General features: G+C 42.6%; 1 protein-coding gene across 2 annotated transcripts in view; it reads right to left on the reverse strand.

Annotated features, from left to right (window-relative positions):
• LOC136886434 (dehydrogenase/reductase SDR family member 11) overlaps positions 1-13,697 on the reverse strand; it is a 35,959-nt gene that overhangs the window by 16,763 nt on the left and 5,499 nt on the right. For both annotated transcript variants that reach the window (XM_067159210.2, XM_067159208.2), the window contains exon 2: positions 1,630-1,837. In XM_067159210.2, coding sequence (XP_067015311.2) covers positions 1,630-1,837 — 208 coding nt within the window. The remainder of the gene's footprint in view (positions 1-1,629; positions 1,838-13,697) is intronic.

Below are 13,697 nucleotides of genomic sequence, written 5' to 3' on the forward strand. Positions count from 1 at the left end.
GACTGTTAACTGCGCGGTAGAGAGAACTTCGTGAGGCAACATGACAAGCTCCGCGTGTTGCTGTACCGGACGTGCTGTATGTAGTTACGACCAGCGTAAAGCTGCACGGAACGTGAAGGAACGGTCGGAACACTGAAATTCTCACCCAAGAATAACGTTCAAAGACTGCTTTTAGGTGAAGATGTTTTCGGTCAATATGAAATGCACGTAACACGGTTACAATGGCAGTACAGGTGTTTAAAAGTAACTAATCCAAGGACATGTTCAGCATTTGAATGTATCGGCCTGTATTGTGAGTAATTAGGGCCAGGATAAAACTTCACGGCACGTGAAAAAGCAATTGGAACTAGGCACCCAGAAAATCATCTCTAAATATTGTTTCCAGGATAAGAATGTTTTCATTCATTTTGAAATACACCTGTCACAATTACACTGGCAGTAGATGTGTTTACAACTGCCACAATGTTATTTCCACCAATTAAAATATACTCGCACAGTTGAAGAAACATTCGTCAGTATTCTTTACGTACACAATATACAAGCAAAACACGAAGATAAAAATTGAACACTATATACAAACGGAACAGGGGATTAAAATAAAACTAGGCCTATACAAGCAGAACACGAAAATAAAAATTAAGCCATACAAGCAAAACACGAAGCTAAAAACTAAACATTATCTACAAGCGGAATAGGAGATTAAAAATAAAACTATACAAACAGAACAAGAAAATAAAAATTGCGGGATGTATAATTTGGAAATGTCTCGTCATTGTGCCGGTTGAAGATCCCTTTGCAGACAGAACAGAAGAACATAGATTGCATTTCACCCTGCCCGTTTTTGTTCTAGTAAAAAGGTCCTAAACAGGAGTCCGCTGCGACATAATGCAAAGTTTACCGTCTTACGTACGGTATATATTTCTAGGCTTCAAGGCTCTTACAAAACAGAACAAATTAAGTTATCCTCATGTACCGAAGGGCAGTTGCCGGTGCAACGGAACTCACAGAACAAAGAGGATAGGACGGAACACGGAACACTCCAGTACATGGCGACACACTGCCGGTATCGACAGTCAGCTAGTAGGTGAAGGGCAGTGCATAGCGGCGCTGCTGATGGGACAGCGAGTCACTGTCTCGGTCTCGCTTGAGAATGTTTCGGAACAACTGACGCTCCGTGTTCCAGAACAGAGGAACATAACTATACACCGGCACAGTGTGCCGAAACAGGGTCATAGTGCCCCACCCTATTGTGAAGACAAGCTCGACCGAACGGATGGTGGGAGGAGGGGGGAGAAATTTTGAAGCGTGCGGAACTGAAGCAGTATGTTCCCTGCTTAATGCTGAAGATGTCACAAAACCCAGCCCTCGAGCCATGGGAATTAACTAATAAAAGTTAAAACCTCCGGCCCGACCGGGAATCAAACCCGGGACCCTACGAACCAAAGGCCAGCACGCTAACCATTTAGCCATGGAACCGAACACCTATTCGCTGTGGGACTGGGAAAACGAATACTCAAAATGCAGCGAATGCCTGCATAATGACAAGGCTATCTAGTTCAAGTCTTGTCCTCTTATTCTTTCAACTGTGATTTCCTCAGCAACCTTGCTTTGTTTTACGGATCTTCTTACCTGAAAGAGCGGAGTCCGTTGCAAGTGCAGCGTTGTTTATCAGAATGTCAACACCACCCAATGTTTCCTTGATCCAGTTGAAGACAGCCAGGATGTCTTCTTCCTTAGCGAGGTCACATTTCTGGGCGTACAGTTTACCAGGAGTTGCCTTGGTTGCATGATACCGACCTCTGGATTTTGCTGCCTCCCTTGCTGCGGCCACAGCTTTCTGTAATAATAATAATAATAATAATAATAATAATAATAATAATAATAATAATAATAATAATAATAATAATTTTTAAAATCCTATTATTATTATTGTTGTAGAATGAGTTCTTGGTTCAAGATACTTACAGCGGTTAGACAAGGCTGTACTCTTTCGCCTTTGTTGTTCACAGATTACGTCGATCATCAGCTGAAATGTATTAAGTGGCAGGGAGGGATTCAGTTATGTGAAAATGTAGTAAGCACTTTGGCCTGTGCAGACGATTTGGTCTCAATGGTAGATTGTGCCGAAAGCCTGAAGTCTAATGTCTTGGAACTTGAAAATAGTTCCAATGATTACAGAAGGTCGTTCGGGATCTCTGGTGACGAGTTTGAAGGCCACTGTCGGCGCTTTTATCAACGCGAACACGTCAAACCGGGGAGTGATGATTCACGTCAGTAATGAAATGTCGTATGGCTTTTAGTTGCCGGGATATCCCAGGACGGGTTCGGCTCGCCAGGTGCAGGCCTTTCTATTTGACTCCAGTAGGCGACCTGCGCGTCGTGATGAGGATGAAATGATGAAGACAACACATACACCCAACCCCCGTGCCATTGGAATTAACCAATTAAGGTTAAAATCTCCGACCCGGCCGGGAATCGTACTCAATACTGAGGTATAACACTAGCCACTCAACATCGAGACCTTAGTGTGACAGAAGAAGTGGTACAAAGAGACTTGATTTCACTTGAACGTATTTCAAGAAATGGCGACTGAATCCGAACCCTGACAAAACAGAAGTGTCATGTTTTCACCTGAATAATCGCCAAGCTGGCATTGAACTTCACGTACGTTTTTGTCATCGTGAACTTTGGCACAGCTGGTATCCAAAATATTTGGGAATTACACTTGATCGCACACTACCTTACAAACAACATCTTATGAATCTGCCCAAAAAGCTCAAAACACGAAATAATATCCTTCAGAAATTGTGTGGCTCAAGTTGGGGTTCATCAGCAAAGACTTTAAGATCTTCTGCTTTGGGACTGGTTTTCTCGTGTGCTGAGTACTGTGCACCAGTTTGGCTGAATAGCCCATATACAAGACTCATTACCGAGCTCGATATCTGCAGTCGCTTAAGTGCGACCAGTATCCAGTATTCGGGAGACAGTAGGTTCGAACCCCACTGTCGGCAGCCCTGAAAATGGTTTTCCGTGGTTTCCCATTTTCACACCAGGCAAATGCTGGGGCTGTACCTTAATTAAAGCCACGGCCGCTTCCTTCCCACTCCTAGCTCTTTCCTGTCCCATCGTCGCCATAAGACCTATCTGTGTCGGTACGACGTAAAACAACTAGCAAGAAGAAAGAAAAACAAGGGAAGTACTATCCAGGCCACGCCACTTTATTGGCTCCCAATTCTGTCAGGTATAATGCCACCTGATTTAAGAAGATCAAATGCTGTCATTCGAGAGTTCAAGAAGATAGAAATGAACCCTCAACTGCCTGTTTTGGATGATATTCCTGTTCTCAAAATAACGAGGCTCAATTCACGTCATCTACCTTTGCGTGATGCTGTCACATTGGCTAATGGGAATTTTTACCCTTTAGAAGAACGGAGAAGTCGTTGGAAAGTTGCCACAGATAGTTCCTTACACAACATCTTTTCTGGTGAACATCTTTCTGGTGGACATTACCTACCACGTAAGATTTGGACCACTCTAAATCGGGTGAGAACAAATCGTGGACGCTGCAGGGATGCCCTTTATAGGTGGAAATATATTTCGTCACCAGAGTGCGACTGTGGCGGATCTCGGCAGATGATCCCCCATATTGTAAGTGAATGTACACGACGTTCCTACCCAGGTAGCCCGAGTGACTTTTTGGAACCAACAGAGGAAGCCATACAGTGGACCACCCAACTGGACATTCTGCTCTAAATCATGTTTCTTGTCTGTGTATATTTCTAAATGTTATATACTTGTACATATGTATCTAACTTGTTGCCATACGCCAATTATAACAGTACTGATAACGTGCGTGTAGAGTTTCGTGACATTAGCAGCAACGATGCCGAAGCGAATTGACCCTTACAGGGAGGGCTACATAACAGCCCTTTCCAGAGCTAAATATAGTTATTCTGTAATCCAAGGAAAGTGACAGAAGCGTGATTTCTTGATATAAAAAACGGGATCAGTGCTGTATTGAATAAAAACAAAAGGCAAATCCACGACCAGCCACCAGTAGTGGTGAGGAAAGTGAAGGCCCTTGTCTCAGACGGTAACCCTGACCCCCAAAGAACTATCGCGCGTGAGTTGGATATGTCTGTTTCAACGGTTAACATCATAATCAGCAAGAACCCGCAATTAGGAAAACGGCATAAGTACCGGGATCACATGGTGTTGCCTCGTCGCATTTCGGAACGTCGCACTAACGCAAGAAAGCTGTACGAGGGCTATCTGGCAGGGTATAGATGGAAAAATGACATTGGACGAAGCATATGTGTATCTTAGTTACCGTAACAAACCCCGCTCGACTTACTACCGCCCTAGAGACAATTTCTTTAGAAACCAAACATTGTATAAAGAATGTCAGGAAGATTTCCAAAGGGGTTTCATGATCATCGCTGGATACTGCTACAATGGCAAGTTAACCACTCGCCGTGTCGCTAATAATGTGAAGGTAAACTCTACATACTATCACCATGAGGTTTTAACACCCATTTACAACGGAGATATCCCGCAGTGTATGGGAAGGCGAAAGATCAGGTATGGGTACATCAAGATGAAGCATCCAGCCACACCTCTCGTTGGACTCGTCTCATCTTAGAGAGAATGAAGATGGAAACTGGAATCCGTGCAATTCCTTTTACTGACATTCCGGTGAAGGCACCCGATGGCTCACCCTCGGACTTCTTTGCATTTAGACTCCTAAAAACCGTCTTAGGAAATAAGAAGCCTGTCAGGGATAAGTTAGACATGCTAGCTCTGCGAAAAAGTCTGTTGCAATGGAAATTACGTCGTCGGGCTATAGCTAGAAATGCTGGCTTTCCAACTAAGCATGATCGTTGGTGGAGACATGAATTTTCATAAGGTACTATAACCCTTCAAACGTCGAACGACCTTCTGTATGGTATGAAATCAGACTAAACTGATGTCGGTAGGTAAGAAATCCAAGAGAACTGATTTTTGAGATTGGGGATACATAGCTGGAATGGGTAGATCATTTCAAGTATTTAGATTGCGTGTTCTGTCAGGATTGAATCAAGGTGCAGTAAAGCTAATGCAGTGAGCACGCAGTTGCGATCAACAGTATTCTGTAAGATGGGAGTCAGCTCTCGGGAGAAACTATCTCTACATCGGTCTGTTTCCAGACCAACTTTGCTTTACGGGAGTGAAAGCTGGGTGGACTCAGGATGTCTTATTAATAAGCTGGAAGAAACAGACATGAAAGTAGCAAGAATGATTGCTGGTACAAACAGGTGGGAACAATGGCAGGAGAGTACTCGGAATGAGGAGATACAGGATAAGTTAGGAATTAATTAGATAAAAGGAGCTGTATTCATAAATCGGCTTCGATGGTGGGGTCATGTTAGGCGAATGGAGGAGGATAGGTTACGTAGGAGGATAATGGACTCTGTCATGGAGAGTAAGAGAAGTGGAAGGAGACAAAGATGGCGATGGTTAGACTAAATTTCTAACGATTGTATAGAATTGAACAAGACCACAGAACTAGTTACAAACAAAGCAAATAGAGGATTACCGCGGCGGTTAGTAAATTCACAGCGGCTTGCAGACGTAACGCTGAAAGGCATAACAGTGGATGTATGCATGTTATTATTCATCGCTAGATCTCAACTGTTAGTCTTCTCGTAGGCCCACCAGGTTTTCGTCTTTTCGGAGTGTTCTTAGTGTGCTTTCTTCAACGCATCGGAATGGACGTCCTTCAGTCGAGTTGGGAGTTCTTGATGAACTTGTCTAAGTTTGTGTTTGAGTGTTGTTCGGAGTTGAATGTCCCTTTCTGTAATTCCATTACTTTAGAAGATCCCTATCGATCTTCACCAGCCAATGAGGAATCGGAAGGAGGATAACAGACGTTTAGAGATTCTTCTACTTATGTATATATACTACATAGCAGAGCCTCTCAAACGCCCAAAATTTCACGCGTGCAAACCGAGGCGCAGAGGTTCTGTGCACCGTGCATCGGTCCGACTCGGCTCGGTACGGACCAGCGTTTTGTCTCGGGGCGACTCGGCTAATCTCGTCTAAGCTCGGCTCAACTCTGCTCGGGTGGTGGAGCATTGCAGAGCGAGTGAGGAAGGGGGAGACAGACGGAGCGAGCGAGACAGGCATAGGGAAAGAGAAAGACAGCGCTATTGCTCGAAATCGAGGAGTGGGAGTCTGCACTCTGGTCAACCTTGCGAAGTCGTCTTATGCACCATGCGCCGTTCAATGCACCGGTGCATGCACCCTGAGAGGCCCTGCTTTATATAGTAAAACGTGCTGAAAAAGGAACTTGAATAAAGAGTAAACTTGTCCACTACGGAATATTTCATCGGTTTCAGCGAAGCCTACGGCGTTATAGTGTTCTTACTTTTGCATAATGCGGGATCTCCTCGACACACAGATGGAAACGAAAAATGAAAGATTTCTTTAACACTTACTTGTACAATGCGGAAAATATTAGAAACTGCTGTAGTCCTTCGTACGGTGCCATTGTTTGGACAAACTGGCGTACGTGTTTGGAGAGAATTATAATACGGACACTGGAACGAATAAAATGCTTGAAAACGCATCGGCAGTATCCTATTTTTGTCAAGCAAGAAACGTTCCTGCGAGGTACAAAACTTCATTCGAAGTGATGGACAACTTACGACTAGCCACATTTTCGAATCCCCTACAGCCCTTCTAGCAATGAGAAAGTCCAAGAAAAAGGAGGAGACGAGCAAGAAGACTCTTCCACTCTTCTTGAATGAAGGGGATACGGAACCGTCTATCTCGCCAATTTTAAATTTGTTAAGTTCATGTTCCTTTGTCTCAGGATCAAATAACGTTATGATGATGAAATTTCTGCCACATATTCTTCATAGCTAACTTAATACATCAGCACAGCCGTTATTTGACTGGGCTTCAGCTGAGTGAGAGAATATTTTTTTAAAGTGCTAAATTGTAATTACGTTTTCTTAAAATAAGCAGCCAAATCTCAAAGAGTATTGCATAATGCATCCGTTAAAATGTGGATCAATATAAGAAAGTTTCATGGTGAAAATTACATAACTCTGTGAATAATAGTCACGTAGAAAAAGGAACATACATGAAAAAGATAAGAAAGTGGGAAAACGGCACTTAAAAATTTTTTTTTTCCACATGTATTCATATCTCAGTGCATCCCTGTCCCATACGAAGCAGAATCTGGATATTCATGTGATTCATACAAAGTCTTCTAGATTTCCGTTAGCCTTGTCACTTAGCACTTGCTGAGCCATTTCTTCAACTTGTAGTTTCTATCGGTCCAACTCCGTCATGGCATTGACACAATTCCTTCCTACGTTTAGTCCTAACTCCTGTAATACATGATATTTGGCAATGTTACTATTTTCAAAATTGGTCACTGCATCCAAAACACCAAACCTTAATGTTTTTATGCCCACAAAAGTGCCTTTAGGAATGTGAGACCATATAACTTGTTCACCGATTCATTGGTGTTTTGCCTTTTGCCATGAAGACACCTTCTCGAACAGCTGGGGACTGGACAGATCTCTACAAATGGGCTTCATTTCCTCCGTACAGGCAAGAGAATGATGTGTGTGTGTTTGGAAAGGACATAGGAAATTCTTTCTCCTTTTGCTTTTAAATGCTTGCATCAGTTATGGCATTGTAATTCATCTCGTTTTCGCTGGCATTGCGGACAATTTTCCTATTGTTAGCGCATGTTTAAAATTAAATTGATGGCAATTTCTAATGGTTAAAATGGTTAAACACACTTTTAAAGGGCAGACTTAAGAGATTCAAAAAATGTCAAAACATAAAATATGATGATTTTGACAATGTTAATTGTTACGTATGCCCTTAATGTACTCAGCAGAGAACTGCATTCAGAAAGATACGATTAGAAGGTTGCCTGCTGCCATTTCATGAAGGATACAGTACTTTTGTATCCATCTCTTGGCACAGGCCAGAGTAAAGTGTAGCTTTCACCGAAGTCCCAGTCTCATGCATGGCTGTGACAATATGGAAGCTGCTGGGGTATGGGTGGTGCTGAGTAATGACATTCAGAGCACGACTAGTGCATCTGAGTGTTATGAAAGGTGTTGCTCATAGGGTCAGTCGTGCTGCAATAGCACTTTCTGACCCAGTGAGGAAAGCAATGGCAAACTACCTCACTCCTCGTCTTGCCTAGTACGCCTCATTTTGGTGCTGCCATTGGTTTTTGCAGTTTCCTTATAACCGCATAACTTTTGTTGGCGCTATTTGAGGATCCAACCAGCCTCTGGGCTGATGACCTAACAGACAGAGACAGACAATTAGAAGGAAGATGAAACAAGTTTCTTTGTTTGATCTGTGGAGAAAGCTTAGTGTTCTGAAGTACTGTATAGAGTTTTGTGATGGAAATAAGTTTAAGGAGCGAATATCCAGTATTCTGAAATACAGTAGTATAATATAGTGTTATGCTAGTTGTAAAATGATATACTGTGTATCATTCAGTATGTAATAATGAAGTGCAATACTACTACTAATAATAATAATTAATAATAATTAATTTTAATTAACAAATCAGTGTACTACAACACTAATTAATCTTCATAGCCGAGCGTCATCAGTAGGGAGACACAAGTAAGCTGTACATAATATTTAAAATTACTATTTTAAGGCAAGGAAACCGGTGTTTTGTGTAATGCGGGCACGTGTACAATCCAGAATTTTTTTGGTCCTTGGCGATTCCGCTTTGAGCAAGTTATACACTATATTATATTTTAACCTGATACTTGATTTTTATACCGGGCAGGAGAAATAATAGCCTTATATCCGGTTCAGTTTGATTTGTTTACGTTTTCCTGTCTGTCTGTCAGTCTGCTTATCTTTTAGAGTATCATGGAAGAATATATCAGTTGATTTTCATGAAATTTAGTATTCTTATTGGGATAAGGGCGAGTAGAACCATAGCTTAAATTCGTTTAAAAATGAACAGGGCTTCAGAAGGGGCCTTGAACTTAAAGAAACTTCGCACTTACGTTTTCTCCACTAAACAGAAACGCATAGAATAATGGATACGTTTTTGAGCTTAGAAAACGAGAGAGAGAGATGATCAAATTCATTTGATTCAAGTTATTTGAATCCAACTTCTTTTACAGTGTACTACCGGCCTAACGTAGACCTATCATTAGCGTATACTGAGGGCTACCAAGGCTATCGGTGAAGCCCAAACCTCAAAAGAGAGCGATGGAAATCTAAAGCACATTATAATGTAAGCATCTGGCACTTTTTTCCATTTACAAAACTTGAAAACGTGAGAAAAAACGTCGCACGTATTTCTCAGTTCAAGGCATCGGCGACTGATATTGCAGCCCAAGCGTTGCGTCCCCCTCCCCTCGCCGCACCTTGCGCGGCTTGCTGACCGATAGGTGCGGGGACGGGGGGGATTAGGTGTGCTTGGCTTCGCTCCGTCAGGTCGCCACTGCTAACGGACAACCATGCGTTACTCATCGTATATACTTCCTCATCTCATACTTCTGACTTAATTATGTAGATAACAGAGTGACGGTATTTAACTCCCGTTTATTTCTACTGTACATCCTTGTACGAAGACACTGCAGAGCTGCTATTATAGGAGTAATATAGTTTTCCTTTTATTTATGTAGATCTACCAGAATGAAATGCGATCTTTCAGGTTTAGAGTTCTCTTTTGTTGGTTGGAATAGAAACCGGTATCATGGGTCAGACACCACCTCTGATCTCTCGAGGAAGCTAATAAACCAGTGAATGATGGGTACGACCACTGATAATGCTGTAAAATTCAACATTTTAATTTAATAATAATAATAATAATAATAATAATAATAATGAGGGAATGGTACAAGAGTAACCCAAAGAACATCCGAATTGGAAGACCCAAACACAACATAAGTTTAAATTGCCTAGGTTTTGCCGATGACCTTGCTCTCTTGTCCAACAATATTCAGGAAACCAGACAGGAAATAGCACAGAAAATTGGTCTTGGAATATCTTTTGAAAAGACAGTAATCATGTTTACTGACCCACCACTCATAAACAAAATTGCCATAGGAAACTAAGAAATCAAAATTTAGATAAGTTTAAATATCTGGGAGAAATCATAACATATAACCTCAATGAAAAGCCAGCATGGCATAACAGAATAAATAAACTGGCCAGAGCACAATATGTCACCAAGAATACCTACAACAAAAAAGGTCTGTCATTAGCAACAAAATTAAAACATTACAAAACAGTCACTCAACCAGAAATAAGATACGCAAGCGAAACCATCTTCAAAACAACTAACACTGCACAAATAGACAAAATACTCAAGATAGAGAGAAGAATCATTAGAACATGCATCAACAAATCATACCAAAAAGATGGACACTGGAGAGTAGCTTCTAATGAAACAGTCTACAAGGAAATAGAACCAGTAATGAGCTCAATCAGGAAGAAACGCATTTCATTTTTTGGACATCTAATCAGAACACCAGAGAACAGGATCATCAGGAGAATAATAGAAAAATTATGGAATAGTAGGTGCAACATTAAATGGGTTACAGAAATCAAGGAAGATATGGATGAACTACAAATTACAGTGGAAGACCTAAGAAACAGAACCGACAAAATCAAGGACTGCCGACAGTTGGGTTCGAACCCACTATATTCCGGACGCGAGCTCACAGCTGAGCGCCCCTAACCGCACGGCCAACTCGCCCGGTTTCTTTGATGATGATGATGATGATGCTTGTTGTTTAAAGGGGCCTAACATCTAGGTCATCGGCCCCTAATGGTACGAAATGAGACGAAATGTAATAACAGCCGCCTCTGTGGTGTAGTGGTTAGCGTGATTAGCTGCCACCCCCGGAGGCCCGGGTTCGATTCCCGGCTCTGCCACCAAATTTGAAAAGTGGTACGAGGGCTGGAACGGGGTCCACTCAGCCTTGGGAGGTCAACTGAGTAGAGGTGGGTTCGATTCCCACCTCAGCCATCCTGGAAGTGGTTTTCCGTGGTTTCCCACTACTCCTCCAGGCGAATGCCGGGATGGTACCTAACTAAGGCCACGGCCGCTTCCTTCCCTCTTCCTTGCCTATCCCTTCCAATCTTCCCATCCCTCCATAAGGCCCCTGTTCAGCATAGCAGGTGAGGCCGCCTGGGCGAGGTACTGGTCATACTCCCCAGTTGTATCCCCGACCAAGAGTCTGAAGCTCCAGGACACTGCCCTTGGGGCGGTAGAGGTGGGATCCCTCGCTAAGTCCGAGGGAAAAACCGAACCTGGAGGGTAAACAGATGATGATGATGATGATGATGTAATAACAAATTAAATGTCCAAAATCCTTCACTGACCAGAATTCGAAAGCTGAGGACAAAAATGAATGGATGGATATGAATTTAAAACAATCAGTGGATCCGACCCGTAATGCCTCATATTCACAGAAACTGACGTCAAAAAAGTAGAATTACTGACCAAGGGACTGCTTCTACAGCACAATACTCAGTCGATGATGCTTGTAGTCCAAAGAGGTCAAAAATCCAAGTCATCGGCCCCTCATAACGGTACTTATCGCTCGGAAAGTAGAAGCATGGTATTTGTCATCTTGCGGTACTAATCAAAAGTAGCGTAGACTCGCGGTATTCCACACATTATGGTACTACTCACAGGTAATGAAATTCCCACATGTAACACAGACCTATGGTGTTTCGCACATTGCGGCGCCATTTACAGGCAACCTATAATGTTCATCACATAAGTGTACTAACCACAGAGACTCGTACTACCATCCCATGGTGTTCCTCATATAGTCGGTACTAATCACAGCCAAGCCAGAACCATGGTGTCACTCACCCATAGATTAGTGCTAATCACAGATACCGTAAAACCCACCCTGATTCACACACTGTCGCTACTAATCACAAACGTATTGTGTACCTAACATAACCGCAATACAAATCATATAACACATTATATAACAACTGTTCGCTTGATGGTTACTTCTTTCACTCTATAAATTGCACTGTCATCTTGTAACACTTAAGTACTTGATTATCTCATCAACCTGGCCTTGACTTGCCTTAGAGAATATAACGGAGATCCACCACGCAGAGAGCAAGTTACAGGCAGACAACAAATCAAGAAACTCAGAGACATACAAACCAGACTGCAAATCAGAATCAACAAACAGACAATAGGAAGGGTGATTTCCGATGAAGAAAGAAGGATAAGATCAGAGAGATTGAAGAAGTACTGGGCTGACAGGAAACTGAAAAATTCTTGGTATAAAGTTGGCTAGAGTGGTCCAATGAAGGCCATAAAATGTAATAATAATAATAATAATAATAATAATAATAATAATAATAATAATAATAATAATAATAATAATGTCCGCCTCTGTGGTGTAGTGGTTAGCGTGATTAGCTGCCACCCCCGGAGGTCCGCGTTCGATTCCCGGCTCTGCCACGAAATTTGAAAAGTGGTACGAGGGCTGGAACGGGGTCCACTCAGCCTCGGGAGGTCAACTGAGTAGAGGTGGGTTCGATTCCCACCTCAGCCATCCTCGAAGTGGTTTTCCGTGGTTTCCCACTTCTCCTCCAGGCGAATGCCGGGATGGTACCTAACTAAAGGCCACGGCCGCTTCCTTCCCTCTTCCTTGCCTATCCCATCCGATCTTCCCATTCCTCCACAAGGCCCCTGTTCAGCATAGCAGGTGAGGCCGCCTGGGCGAGGTACTGGTCATTCTCCCCAGTTGTATCCCACGACCAAGAGTCTGAAGCTCCAGGACACTGCCCTTGAGGCGGTAGAGGTGGGATCCCTCGCTGAGTCCGAGGGAAAAACCGAACCTGGAGGGTAAACAGATGATGATGATGATGATGATAATAATAATAATAATAATAATAATAATAATAATAATAGTGCATGGCATCTGTATAGGTTTGGTGGTGATCTAATGAGGATGAAGTGAATGGCGAAGACGTCATAAACACTCAGTCCCCAAGCTGGGGCTTAATTCTGAGAATTAAACCAGGGCCATCGGACGAAGTTCAAGTATTCTATCCATTTAGCCACAAAGCCGGACTTTAATTTGCTAAACCTTAGGCTGCTGTCACTACTGATCACGTGTTGATTATTGGCAGTAAAAGAGGCCAGGGCAGTTTGTTGTTGTTTGAGTCATCAGTCCATAGACGGGTTTGATGCAGCTCTCCATGCCACCCTATCCTGTGCTAACCTTTTCATTTCTACGTAGCTATTGCATCCTACATCTGCTCTAATCTGTTTGTCATATTCATACCTTGGTCTACCCCTACCGTTCTTGCCACCTACACTTCCTTCAAAAACCAACTGAACAAGTCCTGGGTGTCTTAAGATGTGTCCTATCATTCTATCTCTTCTTCTCGTCAAATTTAGCCAAATCGATCTCCTCTCACCAATTCGATTCAGTATCTCTTCATTCGTGATTCGATCTATCCATCTCACCTTCAGCATTCTTCTGTAACACCACATTTCAAAAGCTTCTATTCTCTTTCTTTCTGAGCCAGGGCAGTAGCTTGTGAAATTGACTTGACAACACACCAGGCTTCTAGACTGGCTATTGGCTGCAGCTCTAAACGCTTGAGGCTTGACGTTCAGTAAAACAACCATCGAAAAGGGATAACCTAAGTCTAGTGGTAGC

Source organism: Anabrus simplex, chromosome X (genome assembly GCF_040414725.1).
Source record: "Anabrus simplex isolate iqAnaSimp1 chromosome X, ASM4041472v1, whole genome shotgun sequence".
NCBI lineage: Eukaryota > Metazoa > Arthropoda > Insecta > Orthoptera > Tettigoniidae > Anabrus > Anabrus simplex.